The following is a 17,219-nucleotide window of genomic DNA, read 5'->3' as shown; positions in this document are numbered from 1 at the left end:
TACAGAGCCATATTGCCTCTCTTGTCTGCTCTATGTTAAAGTGCTATGTCTGTTCTATGTTAAAGCAGCTTGGAACAAAGGTGGCTGGTTTAGCCAGTTGATGGTGTGAGTTAAGGAAAAGCTTCACAGGATTTCATGCCCTTCAGAGGATTTTAAGAAGTCTTTCTTCCAGTGCAGGGGACTGAAGCACAGGTAGATGCTACTATTTTCTGAAATTTGTTTTTCAAGATCTATATGACCCAAGGGTAATTAATAGAGCTGGACAGTCAGAGTTGACCAAATGAACAGGGAAAACAAAGGTGCATACTGCCAGCCCCCAGGATCACTCAGAGCATTAAGATACATCAATATGCTCGTTGCTGGCTTCTGCTTCTTTTCTTCTTCAGACGAGCATGTGGTGTTACAGCCAGCTTCTGATCACCATCCCAATTTGGTAAGCTCCTGTTACTACCCAGAGGTCTCAGAATAAGAGCAACACAGATGAGAACTAAAACCAGCACTCCAGGGAATGAGAAATCCGGGTAATGAGCTGTCCCAATTGCTCGTCCCAAAAGCTGTCAGTTTATTGAGATGATCCTCCTTCACAAATACAGCCTTTTACACTTTGGACTGGCAACTCCTGGTGGCTTTCCTCTAGTCTAAGTGCTGAAAAGCTTGGAAGAGGTATCCTCCTGCTTCTGTTTATTGCCACGGAGGGGACAACGAGGACGTTAACGCAGAACAGTAACTCTTGGACATGACTCGTGTATTATTTATTCTGCGTAAGAAAATCTGGGGCACCGCTCCAAGGAGCACAGCGCGCTGTTACTTTGAGAGGTTGTTCACGTACAAATCCACGTTGGACACGGGTTTGATGCCACAGACCCCACAAACAGAGGTGGGGGTGCGGCCAGAACCCCCCCCCACACACCCCTCAGGTGGTTTGGGGTGGAACCGTCAGCAGCCAGGGGCGGAGGGAAGCCCCGCGCCCTGCCCCGTCCTCAGCGGCCGTTGGTGCGGGCAGAGCCGCCCGGCGGCCCGGCGGAAGCCGCCAGCGCCTCACTTCCCGCCGCCCCCTTCGGCCGCCGCCCCGCCGGGGCGGAAGTGAGGCGCTGCCGCCGTCGCTATGGAGTAACCGGAGCGGGACGGGGCCGAGGCGCAGGCAGCGGGACGGGCGGCCCGCCGGGCCCGGCAGCAGCGCCCCGCGCCAACGGCTTCCCCCGCGCTGAGGTGGGTCAGGGGCCCGCCCGGCCCCGCGGCCTAGCGCCGCCGGGGCTGCGGAGGGGAAGGGGCCCGGCCTGGAGCCGCGGTCGCCGCCGGCCGGGAGCGGCCCTGGGGCGGCCCTGGGGCGGCTGGGGGCGGGCGGGGACTCGCCGGGCACCGCGGGAGGCTCCGGGCTCGGCGTGGGGAAGGAGCGGGGCGCTGCGGGAGGCAGCCCCGCGGGTTGCGCAGCGCGGGGGTCGCCCCCTGGCAGCGGGTGACAGGCGGAGAGAGCCCCCTCAGAGCCCCCTCAGAGCGGCCCCTCCGGGGATCGGGGGGGTGTCGGTGGCGGCTCAGTACCCAAATGCTGGAGGAAAAAAAAAGTCGTGAAGGTGACTTGCTCGGAGGCAGCGGCACCGTGCACATTACATCATCGTGCTGGAGCCTGGCGTCATTGTTAAAACAAGTGCCAGAACTCGGTTAAGCCTGATTTCCCTTTTCCTTCATTTTCCTTTTCCTTATTTATTTATTTATTCCTGAGAGTCAGCTGTTCAAGCACCTTTTTTTTTTTTTTTTCTGCGAATACATCATTGCACAAGTCCAGCTGGCGGGCTGTCAGTTTGGGTTGGGTGCCGTGAAGTAGCCGTGCACCTGCCCTGTTTCGCAATGGGGAGTCCCGGCTTCTTATGGGGTCGGAGCTCTGGCAGCGTGTGCGCTGCTGGGGGGGCAGGGGTGCGGGGCGCACCCTTGGAGCACAGCAGGGGAACTTATGAATTACTTCAGGGATAAATTAATAGCTTTAAGTCATGCAGTTATTTTAAACGAGAACTAAAGTGGTGGGGAACATTTATTCAGGATTCACTTTTACTTCAACATTTTGAGTGTTTTGTCTTGTTTCTTACTTTTGGGCGGTTGTTGCTAATTAGCCTTGCCAAGTGGTTGGATTGTCACAGTGCTGATGTATTTTTGCTGATGTATGCCAGCAGAGAGACCACTGTCAGTTGTGAGGGGACTTCATAGTGTATGCCAGATGTCTTTTTAGGATTGCTTCCAGATTTCATACCCTTTGTATTGGGATCAGGTTCTTGCTTTCATAGACTCAATATCAGTAACGTTAAGAATAACCTTCAAATTCAAACAGGAGGAAGGCAAAGTTCTTAAACATTATTGCCTGTCCTGGGTTGCTTGCCTGGACACTAATGCTCGTAAGATCTTGTATTTTTTAGCATTTATTACCTTTTAGCTTGAAATTAAAATTTCATTCTGGGTAATTGACTTGTTTTATTGTCCTGTGATTGTTAATTTTTCAGAAATAGTACTCAGGTCTTAAAGGAACTGAACAGTTGAACAGCTTCTACAATTGAGAACTAAAATGGCATATTTCAGATATAGTTAAGATCATCATGTTTTCTGGTATTTTGGTTATTACCCCAAATAGTTTAGTTTTGAAACTGTTTTTGTGTGGATTTGCTAGGTACGTTGTTCCTGTTGATGTATGTTTGTGTTTTTACTGAAAGTAGTAACAACGATCACTTTTATAGAGCCAAAGAAAAACGCTTTTGTAGAACGCAGTCCAGACGTTCATATGAGGGTTTCTACAAATGTATAGACAGTGTTAGACAGACATAAACTTACTTCTCAGTAAGCAGTTTAAGTTTCTCAGTTTAAGTTTTCTCTTAGCTGAAGTAATCAGTGATTTGCATACTGTCAAGCCTGTTGGACAGGGCCTGCCAGGGTTGCTTTTTAACCCCTAACCCTTCAGACACCGGAATGCTGTTGGCATTCTCACCTCGCGGCTTTTCCAGGCTTCTCACTGCGGTTAGTCTGTCACCCGCAGCAGAAGGCGGTTCTCTGTCAATTAGTACTACATTTTTCCACTGTCTGTATATATAGAGAAGTTGTCCTTCGAGTTTATCCAACTAATGTGTGCATGCATGTACATACATTTTCTTCTTCCCATCACCACAACTAATTTTGTGAAGTCTCTCTCTGGATTTGAGAATTCCAACATTGTTGATGCTACAGATGATTTGTTGGCTGGGAGTGAACAAAACAGAATGCAAATAGCCCAAAATTTAAAAACAGATAAATTAGAATAGTAGTTATCTTAAACTTATTAGATTGTTTTTGTAGTCTCTTAGTATGTAGAGGTTTTCCTACAGAATAAAACCTGAAGACATTAAATATATATGTAAAATATAATAATCTATTGCTCGTATTCAGAATACTCCATGATCCTTGTTTCTAACAATTTATCAGGTTAAAGAAAAGTTCCTTTGTACAGGGATCTTGGACAGTGTCTAAAGCTGTTTGGTCTTGGGCCAAGAGTTGCATGCATTTTTCCATAGCAGAATTGATAAGGTAAAATTGATATTTTGTAATAAAATGTCACAAATAGTAAAATTACTAAAGGAATTCTGTGGCTCCATAGTTTATTTCCAGCTGTGTTCTCAACAAAAGACTTAGTACATACCAAGCAAGCACATAATTACTCTTAAGATTATCTTGTGTTCAGGCTCAGCTCATCATATGTAGAGCTCCCCATCCCCATAATTAAGACCTACTTCATCCAGAATGTGCTTCATATCTGGTTCTGCTCCTGAGTAGTCCTGTTGAAGCCATAACTACTATTTCTGATTTTAAAGCCGATACCTTTCTTTTTTATAATACCTTCTCTTAAATCTCCTAGTCTGGCTCTCTGTTTAGAGGCACAAAGTTGTGTTACTCAGCTGACATGGGCATTGGAGAAGTGTCTCTGGAGTTACAACGGTAGTGTAATTGCATGTTTTGCTGGGGAAGATTACTGAGGGTGGGATATAACTGCTGCAGTAGTCAGGACACAGCAACATCCTGTGTTGCTTCCAGCACAGGGCTAGCGTTTGCATAGAACTAGGTTAGCACAGTGCCATACATCTACATGAGTGAATTCTTCGGTTACTCCGAAAATTCTTTTAAGAAAAATTGCTTAGTGTGTTTATTACCTCTTTTAGGAAACAAGTCTGTCTGTCAAATTTAGTACTAACCAGGTTATTTGCCTTGAGTTTGTATGGAATCAGCTCTGTAGTACCAGGGGGAGAAGGTGTGCATGACTGAAATGACTGGACTGAAGTTATTCAGACAAGTTTGACTGAGATACGCAGTTGCCAAAGACAAATAGCTACGGGTTTTGTGGGAGTAAGGAAGCATGGAGAGGAAACAAACTCCCATCTGTGTCACGAATGTGGAAAACGCTGGCTGATCAGACACCAGATAATCTGTGTGGACCAGAACAATGCCTTATAATACCTGAGCAGTGGGTAAAGGTTTCATTCACTGCAAATAGGCTCTTCTCATCAGATCTGTTGGGCATTGGGGCTGATTAGTCTCACTGCTCCCTGGATTGCTTGTTAGTGCCTTCTCTTCTTTTGTCCTCGCTGGTAAAACTTGGGAAACTTCTTTATCACAACTGAATGTAGTCTCTTTCATTTGAACAGTAGTGACATTTGCTATTTTTCAAGATAGTTTTGCACAAGTTATGTACCAATTAATTAAGTATATGAAAAATAAGGCTGTGAGTGAAAACAATATTTCTACAGATCTCAATATATTTGCTGATGTACTGTCTTAGGTTTATTCTACTATAGGCTGAAGACATTAGTATTCTCATTTGAAAAGTCAGGTGAAGAAATATCTTTAGATGTTGCATTTGAATATACCACATAATCGTTATTCCAGGAAATCATTTCTTTGCATTTTCTCTTCATCTTTCTACACATCAATAAAGTAGATGAATGTCTGTCTCGCTTTCACTATTTCTTTCGCGTCTCCATTCTTTCTTGTGTATCTGTTATCAGAGAGGCAGTTGTATAAATGGGATATATTTTTCAAACTTCTGTCTCATGGAATAGAGAAATCAGATTTTTGGAACTAATTGTGACAACCAAGGAAACCATGTAATTGCACAGTAGAGGGGAAGGTGAACTAAATTGTAAGCAGTCACAGTCTTTTAGCTCTTAAATTTGCAAGGTGATATAAATAAACTCACACGTACAATTTTGCTGCATAAAAAGGCAGTTTGTTGTTCCCTACTCCATCAGGAGCTGATCAGCTCATGAATACTCAGGTCAGACAAATAACGTCAGCAATTCTGATGGGTAAAATATTAAATTTTGAGCTTGCATTTTGGCAGGCACACTGTAGGAAAACATATTTTATAACTGTCTTCTGTATAGTACAAATCTTTTCATTTGCTGATCTGGGATTTTAAGCAGTCTTTCCCTGCAGAAAATGCTTAGTTTCATAAGCACTGGAATCAATGGAACCTGGTTTCATTCGGATTTGGTTCTCCTGCTTGACTGATGTTGATGCATAAGGTGTGAACCTTTCCTTTCATGGGAGCAGTTTGTAGGTTCTCTGGTTTATTCAGCCATTCATTTTCAAGAAATAGTTGTGTGTCTTCAATTGCTTTGATAGATCTAGTAAAGAATGATCAACAGATTCATAAGTTTTTGAGGAGGGGTAACAAGGATGTACACTCCCCAGGTGTGCACACATAAACATGTTTGTGCAGTATGAGTATGTCTGACTGCAAAGTCCTGGAAATTATATTTCAATATTCCTTTTTTTGTGGGTTACTCCTATATATTGTTGGATCCTTGGTTAGATATCCTTTCATATTATAATTTTCAACATTTCTCTTATGTTAATAGAATTTCTGAGAGACTGAAGCTTTTTTTCTTGTCTTTCTAGGATACTACCTTGGTAGAGACAATGGAGTCCATGCTGAATAAACTGAAGAGCACCGTTACGAAGGTAACGGCAGATGTCACCAGCGCGGTCATGGGAAATCCTGTGACCAGGGAGTTTGATGTTGGCCGACATATTGCCAGTGGTGGTAACGGTCTTGCCTGGAAGATATTTAATGGAACTAAAAAATCAACAAAACAGGTGGGTTGTCAAGTAAAGACCTGTGTTTATAAGCATTAGATAACAGGCTGGTAGGTAGCAGCTCTCAAGTGGTATTTAAAACAAAACCCAACTGGGTAGACGAGTTTTAAGGTTGTAAAATGAATTGATGACATCAAAACTATTTAAATATAATGTTCTCACCTACGTAGGTTACAGATGCATTAAGCCTTCACTGCCAGAGAAGGAAGTTGTTCTGTATTCATAGCGTAAAACTTGACACGAAGATGAAGAATTAACTTGAGTTAAAACTAACCTGACAAGAAGGAAGAGGCTCGTTTGTTTTAACATGGATCAGTTCTCCAGTTTAGTTTACCTTGCAGTTCTGGGGGGAATAATACTACCTCTTCACAGTATTAAAAGATCGTGAACTATGCCATTATTTGATCTCAGAAAAATAAGCTGTATTTTTTTGCTCAGCTGCCACACAAAAATTGAGGGGTTAGAGATGTTATTAAGTCAGGAGATAGAGTGACTGAAGGGTGTGGGGCAGAGGAGTAGGGTGTGGTGGAATTGAGGTCTGCCTTCCTTGTGCAACTTTCAGCTGGGTATATTTGCCTTCTAAAGTAACGCTGCTTAAAGTGTTAGTGTGTAGAGCACTAGTATACAAACTTTTGCCTCACATGAAGCAAGGTGTAGGTAAAAGTGGAATGGTGGCTGTCTTGGTTTTATCTGAGCTAGAGTTAATTTTCTGCATAGTAGCTGGTATGCTGCTGTGTTTTGGATTTAGGAGAGCAATAATGCTGATCACACACCAACGTTTTAGTGGTTGCAGAGCAGTGCTTATACTGAGTCAAGGACTTTTCAGCTTCTCATGCTGTTGTGCTACCAAGGAGGCTGGGAGTGCACTAGAAGCTGGGAGGGGTCAGAGTCAGGACAGCTGGCCCAGGCTGGCCAGAGGGATGTCCCATACCGCATGGTGTCGTGCTGAACAGTAGAACTGGAGGGAGTTCTACAGGGCAGGGGACGGCTGCTGCTCAGGGACTGTCTGGGCATCTGTTGGCAGGTGGTGAGCAATTGTATTGTGTATCGCTTGTTTTATATACAGTATTATTTTTCTTTCCTTTTCTGTCCTATTATGCCTTCTTGTCCTGTGAATTTTACCTTTTTCCTCAATTCTCTCCTCCATCCCACTTGGGGGGACTGAGCAAACAGCTGGGTGGTGTTGAGCTGCCAGCTGGGTTGAATTACAACAGTGACTTTGGAAGAAGGCTTGTCAGAAACAGAGTTTAAGAGCTGTTATTATAGAGTGTGATTTTATTGTATGGGAGAAATGTGACATCTTTTTCAAACTCTGAGAGGAAATAGAGTTTTCAGTGAGTAAATAGAAGAGTTAATAAGATAACAGTCTTCCCTTAAACTTGATGCTGAAGTGATACATAGTCACTTAGAGAATGAATCAATGCTACTGATGTGCCAAAAAGGAAAGGATACAAAGGAATAACTTTGGAAAACATGGGTATAATGTGTTAGATGGTAGGAAAATAAACTGTAGCAAATGGAAAAGAAACATAACATGCAGAGTGAATAATATGTGGGGAATGTGTGATCTGATTGTGTCAGAATCTGCATAATGTTAAGCATATATTGTGTTCATATGATTCTCCTGCATCTGTCTGTTGTTCCAGGACTCAATACATCCATTGTTTAATGAATTTACCAAATGTAATGATTTTTTTTGTCTTATTCAAAGCAGTGATAACATTGAAAATACAGTTTTGATAGATTTGATACAATCTATGTGTTCAGTAAGTAATTGACCTGTACCAGGCATAGCTTTGAAAGTATAGATAGTTACTGAAACTTCTGTTCAGTCTGCCCAGTCGACAGAGTATATGGAACTTGTTTCCAGTCAGTCATGTTTTTTCAGCTTTAGGCTGACTTTACAGAAAGTTAGTTCAAGTGTTACCATACTTGAACCTGTATTATCTCTGTTAGTCCTTACTAACACCTGTGCATTTGTATGCTGTCCTCAGTCATTAAAAATACAGGGGCAGTTGTATTGCAGAGAATTTTAGCTGGCTGGTGATTTGACATGTAATTGCCATTCATTATTAATATTGCCATCATGCCAACGTAGTTTGATATTGCAGAACGAAACTGCCCATCAAGACACACACTGTGTGCTCAATTGCACTGCGCTGTATCTGCTGTTTAACATTACTTTTTTCTTTTGCATGTACCTTTAGAGTGTTGGTTGGGCAATATGGAAGTGGCTGACTGTCTTTTTTTTTAGAGTGGTAACAGTCGCTTCTGTGAAGTCATGCATGGAGTTACAAGCGCTTAGCTTCTATTTAATTATTTATTTATGTATTTTTACAGCAAATGTATATTGTGATCTGACAAGCAGGATGTAAGACTTAATCACCCTTCTTGTTACTTTGCAACAACACAAGTAGTAAGTCGTTGTAGCCATATAAAATAGTTATGTTTGGAGTCTTAGTATTGCAGCGGTAGTGCTGATCTGAAGTGTTTGTTCCCAGAACAAGTGGAAGTCGTCTGTCTTACAGAAGTTGATCAGCTGAAGTTAAGATTTCAAATGTGTACTAATTCGGTTTCTATTTTAAGTCTGTGACAGTTACAAAATTCCCTATCTTGTGACAGTAGATATGTATGATACGGCAGTACATATGTTCTTTTCAGACTTCTACCTGGTTCCTTCCTTGCTGTTTTTCCTGGTTTTCTGAATGTTTACTTTTTTTTTTTATTTTTTCCAATACGTCATGTCTTTTCTTGCTTACTTGCTTGGTGACTGAATAATAACCTAACAGAAAGTGAGGAAAATACTTACCTGTGTATGTGTGCTTGTCTGGTGCTATATGATAGCTGACTTACTGCTTATTTAAAAGATTTTTTATTCTTTCTAGTTACACCCTTTCTAGTTATACAACATTACATCTTTGTATGCTTATGTTTTTCTGGCATAACATTGCACTTGTCCTTTTTTTCTGTGTAGAAAGAGCAATCAAAGAAAAAGATAGGGTAAGATTGCTTCAGAATGTTCTTGCCAGTTTATTAAGACCCTGTGCAAACTCCGTTCAGCCACAGTCAAAAGGTGGACATGCTATCAGCACTGTTTCAGCCACAAGTCTGAAACACAGCACCATATGGGCTGCTATATAGAGAAAGTGAACTCCATCTCATCCATACCCAGCACAAATAAAAAACTGCCCAAAGAAGCCAGGAAAAAAAAAAAAGGAAATTGGTGCATTTAGTGATTCTTAATACAAGGATACAAAACTTTTGCAAATGCATGTATTGGTGAGAAACTGGTCTTTGGGACAATGGTCATCAGGATTTCCCTGAAATAGGTGAGCACAATCCAAGAACACTGATTTACTCTTTTCTGCTTAGGGTCTAAAAGTGTTACAGGTGAGTGAATATGTTTATAGCCCAATTAAAATATGTCCTGTGTCTTGCATGTTGTGGGCAATGCTTATTTCTGTTTGCACGGGTAACACCATTTTTACAAGTTGTATGGAAAATACTTAGTGACATTTAATTTCTTGGCAAAGATATTGTAAAACTGTTCTTTTTCAGTGATTAATGATAAAAATTCTAACAACAGATGATTTCTTTAAGATCTTTATCTTGGCAAATATTTGCATGGTGCACATCATAGCATACAACTGTGTTAACATCATCAGTGAGCTTTACCTTTCTAATACTGCTTTGAAGTAAAGCACTTTAAGCATGTAGGAGGTAAGAAAGAAGGTGCAGATTGGCTCATGTTTGTGAACAGAATTGTGCTTTGAACTTAGATCTCAAGTGGCCATCTACAGCTCTATGTACTTGTCCATTCTTCTTGACTCAGGTGGTGGAGCTATCAGTACACTGTTGAGACAAGAGCATGCTAAACAAGGTGTGTTTACTTTCTATCATGTAACAAATGGAAGTTTTTGTCATTAAAGGCTGTTTTGCCCCTAATTTCATAGAATATCCTGAGTTGGAAGGGACCCTCAAGGATCAAGTCCAGCTCCTGGCACCATACAGTTCCACCCAAAGATTCAGACCATATGACTAAGAGCATAGTCCAAATGCTGCTTAAATTATTTTTTTCACTTCCTTTTTTTTAAAACAGTTGAATTTTTGAATATATTTTGTTCTCTCTTATGTTGAATTTATTTTCATATCATGAAGTTGGAATTATGATGCAACTGAAGAACCAAATAACAAGTTGTCATTTGCAGAAAGAAGTTTATCTTCTTTCAAGCCTATGAAATAAAAAATACAATTGGAAGTTTCCCTAGGTCTTTCTGTGGAAAGAATTATTAATTTTATGTAAACCTTTGCAGTTTCAAGTTTCTGTGAAAGTAATTATATCACCAGCAAATGGAACCTCTATCAGTTACAGTCAGTAGCCCTCCCTCCTTTTTAGGGTTGAATATCAGGTGATGTAAAACAGAAGAGGAAAAACACAAATGATTTGTTCGTAGCCAAAATCTGACAGGGTTATTTGGCTTATGCAGTGCAAAATTCTGAATGCTGTTAAATATTTCCAGGTATATTATATCCTTTCAGTAATTTTTGTAACTTGAGTATATTCCATGGTCTCTCTATAGACTCAGCTCTTTTGTCATTTTTCTGCACAATGATGCTTGGTGACTTCTGGATGTGAAGATACTATGTTGTTGATGCTTGCATATAAAATCAGTGTTGGTTATGGAATTGAATGTCTCCCATTTCAGAATGCTGTATTTTGAATTATTAATACCAGAACACAATGAACATTTTAGGGGACATGGGTATTCCATTGGCACTGTGGTGACTTTCTTCTGGCATCAGATGTGTTACATGATAAAAAAGGAAGGTATTGAAAGAAAGTTACCACAAAGCTCAAATTGTTTCGATTCTTGAAACTTTGTAATAATGATTAAAAAAAAAAAAGGCATTTGTACCTACAAAGTCAATGTAATAGCAATCACTTTCATATCTAGCATACTGCAATTTTATATACATATAAGTATTGGAGCTAATTTTGGATATGTAAGAGTCCTGTCATACTTCAAATCATGCAGGATTGTAGCAAGCACCAACAGGACTTATAGCCATCATAAAATATTCAAAAAAAAATGGCTGATGTCCCATGCTTTCTGATTTAAATATTCATTATCTGATATTGTTGACTTCTCATTAAACAGAAATGTTTTTAGAACTGCAATATTAGTTGGAGATTTTGTTATTGGTCACTTTACTGCTCAAACCATTAATCTGCTGTAATGGAAAACGTGTGTTTGTTTTGAATTGTGAGTAAAAAGTATGTCTGCTATCCTTTGTAATCACAAGGTTCTTCCCTGCGTTATGTCAATGTTACTGTTCCACCCATCCCACTTGGGGCTGGAACAGAGAGAGGAGATGGACAGAATCAGGAAACATGTGCTTAGTTGAGTGAGTTATAGGCATTCACCTGATAACAGTTAAATGAAACAGGCACCAGATAAAAAATATAAATTTGTTTTTGTGTGTTGGACTGATTTATTTATTTATGTTAGCCTATTGCTAGTGGTCGTCTTTTTTTAATGAATAATGTAACTGTTCCTGAAGATTTTAGTTAAAATAATGGATATAAAATGTGTAGTACTAGAGCATATGGTTCCTCTTGGAACCAAAACTGTGTGTTTTCATATTATTTTCTACTGTTTTTTAACTTTATTATTCATCATGACACTGTTGTAGAAATATAAAAAGGCTTCAGTTTTGTTTCATGATAAAATTTTTAATTCCTTTTTTTTTTCTTCAATTGATTTATTTCTATTTAATGGCTTCCATAGTGGAGATGTAGTCTTTTATTTCACATCCAATTATGTAATTTTGAAATTTCATATAAATTTCGTAATTTTCTTCTTTTCCATTTGCAGAGGTTGGTTGGAAGAACTCTTTTCTCTATTTTAAAATCCATTACATTTCTGGCATTTCATTTTACATGTGAAATGTAAAAAAAATATTCCAAATGCGTTATCTTGTGAATGGTCAGGTTCAGTGATTACTTAGATATTCTGTCACCATAAATTCTCTCTTGAAAATCTAATTTAATATAAAACGTATTGGTTTGGAACAACACTGAGACAGGGTGTAGTTTAATAAAGTACCACTTGATATATTTAATGCCGAATGAATGCATATCCTCAGAATATTTTATTTGTTCATAGTTAATATAAATGCTTCTGTCTACTTAAAATCAAGCAATTTCCTGTCTTCTGTATCCATTGCTTGGTCATGCTATAGGTAGACATTACAGTTTATGCATTACTGTTTGTGAGGTTGGGAGCAGTATAGCACAATAATCTTAAAATAAATATTCCAGAGTTTATATGCAAACACAATGATTATGACTAGGACAGAGTAAGTAGAGAAACATAGATATATACGTAGATACACATTGAAATACTTCTTACATTGGTAGCATTGAACTGTTGATTTAAAAAATGTGTGCACATATGTAATTGAGTATAGGCTTTGTTTTTTGGATGTGTTATGTACTGAAAGAATTCTGTTGCTTATTTCTAGGAGGTGGCTGTTTTTGTATTTGATAAGAAGCTAATAGACAAATACCAAAAATTTGAAAAGGATCAGATTATTGATTCTTTAAAACGAGGCGTTCAGCAGCTAACCAGACTTCGACACCCTCGACTGCTTACTGTTCAACATCCATTGGAAGAATCCAGGTAATCCGTAGTAAAGTTTAGAACAGACTTTCTTAGTTACTGATTTATTGAATAAGAAATATCTGGAGCATTCAGCATATACATCTGATGTATATACTTACATACGTCTGAATATATTTACTCATGTGAGAATGGTATTCTGCCCAGCCTCAGATCTTTTTTCACCAAGTCAAAGGATGCATCCCTGTTGTAAATCTAATTGTTAATCTATTGTGTGATCTTAGCTGTAACTACACAACCCTTACAGCAAGAATATGTGGTAGTTCAATTAATTTCACTTTTAAAGAACTCTTGTATTCATTTTCCTTCAAAAGGTTGTTCATTCATTTGTTCTATTTATGAGATACTTCATGCATGGGAGATTGGAGACTTTGGGTGAACTGTATCTCTTGTGGCCACATGCGTTTATAAGATCCTCAAATGCCAAATGAGGGAGACAAAATTTGGTGCATTTTTGTAGTACTTATTTGATTTATGTATGATTGGTCGCTAGGCACAATAATGGGTTAGTCTTACACATTTATTATTCAACTGTAGTGATAACAGCACACTAAAATCTGCAAATAAAATAAAGGTTTTGTGTTAAAATAGAAAGCTGATTCTACTGGGGAAGGTCATGAGGGTTTTCAAGTTTTTATTGTGTTAGTCTGAATGTCATTTTGATGTTACTTGGGGAACAGTTAAAGAAGCTGTACTGTACGGCAGACATCAGCCCTTACAGTGTTCATTCAGTTCCTTTAATTAGATTTGCCCATCCTTCCATGTCTGGGTCCTTATTTAATTAACTCCTAAAGTAAAACACAAAACAAAAAAAGCCTTTTATTATTCCCTCAGAACAACAGCAACCAGAGTATTTATGTTGTGAAAAATGCAGAATAACTGTTTCCTGGGTATTTTTTATCATCTGTGCCTTAACTATAGCTAAATGTATAAGTTCCATGGTAAAGCTGAAATTGGATTTAAAATGAAGAACTGCATCTTTCTGTGCTCTGGTTCTTCCTTGTGATTATTCCCAAACGAGTTCTGTAGCCCTAGTAGTGTTAATGGAAGTGGAGGGGATGCTCTCAACGGAGTGGTGATGAGGGCTCAGTCAGGGTAGCTGAGGCTTATGAATCAGGGAATTTTAATTTTCTTTTTTTTTTTTCCCTTCAGAAAGGCAGCAGGAAAGACTTAAGTCACTTTTAATGTGGATGAGTAGTAAGAGTCTTGCATGTTTCATCAGCCTTATTTTACCTTAAATAGCAAGCAGAAAAGCTTTGCTGTAGATTCATGCTGAGACATTGTCTTCTGTGTTATTTTTAAGGAATAAACAAAAAGTTAGATTAGTCTTCTTGCCTATAATTTTATTATTCAGAAATATACCTTCATTAGTGGTGCACAGCCTCGTTTTCTGTGTTCATACTGATGCAATGTTTTTATTGTTCTCACGAAATATTCCTTCTTAAACCAACAATGTGCACTACCATCTACACCGTGCTTTCTCCAATAAAAAATCAGGACTTCCACATTTGAAATTTGGAAACGGAGCTACAATTAGTCTACTTTATGTGTGGAAACTTGCTTCATCTATGTTTTTTAGATACCACTAACACAAAGATCCATAAACAAGACTTTCAGTTGTTCAGGAAGAAAGCAATGGAACAAATAATTAGGAAAGCAGTCACTTTGCAGGCAATGTGCAGGTCATATAACAAGCATATTTGCGTGTACTTGTTTTATATTGATTTGCAAAGAAAAAGAATATTCAGATGCTACCTTACATGTTACTGATTTTGCGTCTGATTACAGTTTGACTACATTAAGCATTGCTTCAACTGGAAGCATGCCAGTTTTAGGCACAGCTAACAGCCTGATTGTACAAGGTTTAACAACAGTAAAAATTATTTGTTTGATTTTTCTTGAGTCAGGACAAGAAAAGTACTAATTAAAACAAACAAACAAAAACTTCTTATGAAGCTCTGTGTGCATCATTGGTGATGTTATCAGAATAACATCATCGGAGTGTTATCAGAATAGAATAACTTAAGCTGATTTATATATTTTTATAAGATTATTTTTGAAATTTTAAGTTATTTTTATATATGTGTAAATATATATAAAACCTCTAATATAAATGCTTACAGTGATTCAAAACCTGAAATAAAACATGTTTTAGGTTAATACCAAGACTGATAATGCATGATATGATGTCTGTATTGTTCTTTTGTTTGCAGTCAAGAGTTCTATTACATTTATTTACAAGAAACTTTTCTTTTTAATCTGTTTTCTCTCTAGAGACTGCTTGGCATTTTGTACAGAACCAGTGTTTGCAAGTTTAGCTAATGTTCTTGGCAGCTGGGACAATCTACCTTCTCCCTTACCATCCGACATTAAAGAATACAAACTTTATGATGTGGAGACCAAATATGGCTTGCTTCAGGTATGAAAATTTTGCATTTAAAATTTTCTTGTGCGTTTAGTACTAATCATCATTTCACAGTTTACCTTGTCTGTCTATAGTAAATCAAATAATTGCAAAGTGAGAGATGATAATGGCCTGATCACTATAAGTTTAAGAGAAGATGAATACTGGAGGCTCTATAAGCTGCTACTATTTTTGCTTATTCTGACATGTAAAATGATAAACTGAATTAATTTTTTATATTCTATATAAATGTACTACAGCTGTCATTTGTGAATCTTTCTGTGGAGGGACAATAGCTTTCAGGTTTTATTTGGTGAAAATTTTGTTCAACATTGATAGTTAATCAATGTTAGTAATTTCATCTGCTGCTCACCTATCTGTATTTAATTTCCTTCATACGTAATTTTTAAAACATAGTCTAAAGTCAGTGGTGAAAAATTCCGTCTTTGTTAACATCAATATAATGATGACCACAAGAAATAAGGTTGTACACGTGACAAATTTTATAAATGTTGTCCAGCATATCTAGGGAAATATTTAACCTGAAATAATCCTTTATTAACAGGTTTCTGAAGGCTTGTCCTTTTTGCATAGCAGTGTGAAGATGGTCCATGGAAATGTTACTCCTGAAAATATAATTTTGAATAAGAGTGGAGCGTGGAAAATTACAGGCTTTGATTTTTGTATCCAATCAACAAATCCATCTGAACAGGAGGTAATAGATCTTTTATATTTTTCTTTATTAAATTTCAGATTCAGATTTTTATCTGAAACCAGGTTCTTGAGCTTGCATTTTAATACAGAATCACTTATTTAATGTTCACCTCTATTTTGTTGGCAGAAAATTTGAACATATGGTACAGGCTTGAACATATGGTACAGGTCTGGACTGATGCCTTTGGTCATCAGAGAGAAAGAGGCCAACTTGGCTCAGTAGGCTCAGAATAGGCTAGTGATGGTCTCAGACCAGCTGAAAGTGCAGTGCCTGTGGCACTTCAGCTCACCTGCAGAATGTACAGGAGAATGCTCACCTGTAGGCATGCACCTAAATAATTTAGTCTGTTACATCCATTCTGTGCCCGCTTGCTATCTCCTGAAATGAATTCCTATCATCATTCATTTCCCTCTTTACAGCAGTGCTATGACGTTCACATTACTGTTACTAATTCTAATGTTCAGACTTAACCGTGTGAACTGATTACTTGAAGTTACATAGATTCTTAACAGTTTTGCCTTACTCAATTTCTGTTTCATGCATAATTGAATTTGAGTGGATTAATTTCTCTTTTTTTTGCTGCTCGAGTTTCCTATTTAAATTCTATAAAAATCCCTAATAAATGTACTTTTTTATTTCTCTTGTAGCCAAAGTTCCCATGTAAGGAATGGGATCCAAACTTGCCATCCTTGTGTCTTCCAAATCCTGAATATCTGGCACCAGAATACATTCTTTCTGTGAGCTGTGAGACAGCCAGCGATATGTACTCCCTAGGAGCTGTTATGTATGCAGTGTTTAATAAAGGGAAACCAATTTTTGAAGTCAACAAGCAGGATATTTATAAAAGTTTTAGTAGACAACTTGATCAGGTATGCTATTTATAAATATTATACATTGATTTTCAGATTTGAAAAGTGACTGTTTTAAAGCAGACTTAAGTATAAAAAAAATCATAGTAAAATATGGAAAATTAAAATATGTGTAGAGGACGTTACATGTACCAACTTTATGAACTACAAAGTTTTGTTTTTCAGCTGTTTGCTCTGTAACCATGTTGAATGCTGGTCTTGTAGGATTTACCTGTCAGGGCGAACAGTGTTTAACAGAAAGCAATGAACGACCAGTGTAGGACAGGTGAAGATTGCCGAGTTTAGAGTGATTTGATCGATTGGTGTCCATTTAATTACCGGCTATTTCACATTCTTTGTGGACTATGAACATTAACAGAAGACAGTTGATTGGAACAGCTGGCATAATGTAAATTCATGTGCAAATTTCCTTTGTATCTTCTTTGGGTGCCCGTTGTCTTAAT

General features: G+C 38.4%; 1 protein-coding gene across 2 annotated transcripts in view; it reads left to right on the top strand.

Annotated features, from left to right (window-relative positions):
• The first annotated feature begins 964 nt into the window (after positions 1-964).
• The window catches only part of SCYL2 (SCY1 like pseudokinase 2), a 32,525-nt gene continuing 16,270 nt past the window's right edge, over positions 965-17,219 (top strand). Inside the window, exons 1-6 of one of the 2 annotated variants that reach the window (XM_027452546.3) lie at positions 965-1,209; positions 5,908-6,105; positions 12,631-12,788; positions 15,063-15,207; positions 15,758-15,907; positions 16,555-16,776. In XM_027452546.3, the coding sequence (XP_027308347.1) occupies positions 5,929-6,105; positions 12,631-12,788; positions 15,063-15,207; positions 15,758-15,907; positions 16,555-16,776 (852 nt within the window). In that variant the 5' untranslated portion in view covers positions 965-1,209; positions 5,908-5,928. Of the gene's footprint in view, positions 1,210-5,907; positions 6,106-9,877; positions 9,986-12,630; positions 12,789-15,062; positions 15,208-15,757; positions 15,908-16,554; positions 16,777-17,219 lie in introns of those variants that run through there. The other variant, XM_072036157.1, reaches the window with a different exon arrangement.

Source organism: Anas platyrhynchos, chromosome 1, assembly GCF_047663525.1.
Source record: "Anas platyrhynchos isolate ZD024472 breed Pekin duck chromosome 1, IASCAAS_PekinDuck_T2T, whole genome shotgun sequence".
Classification (NCBI taxonomy): domain Eukaryota; kingdom Metazoa; phylum Chordata; class Aves; order Anseriformes; family Anatidae; genus Anas; species Anas platyrhynchos.
Note: the sequence above shows the minus strand (reverse complement) of the source record. Positions and strands in the feature narration are given on the sequence as shown.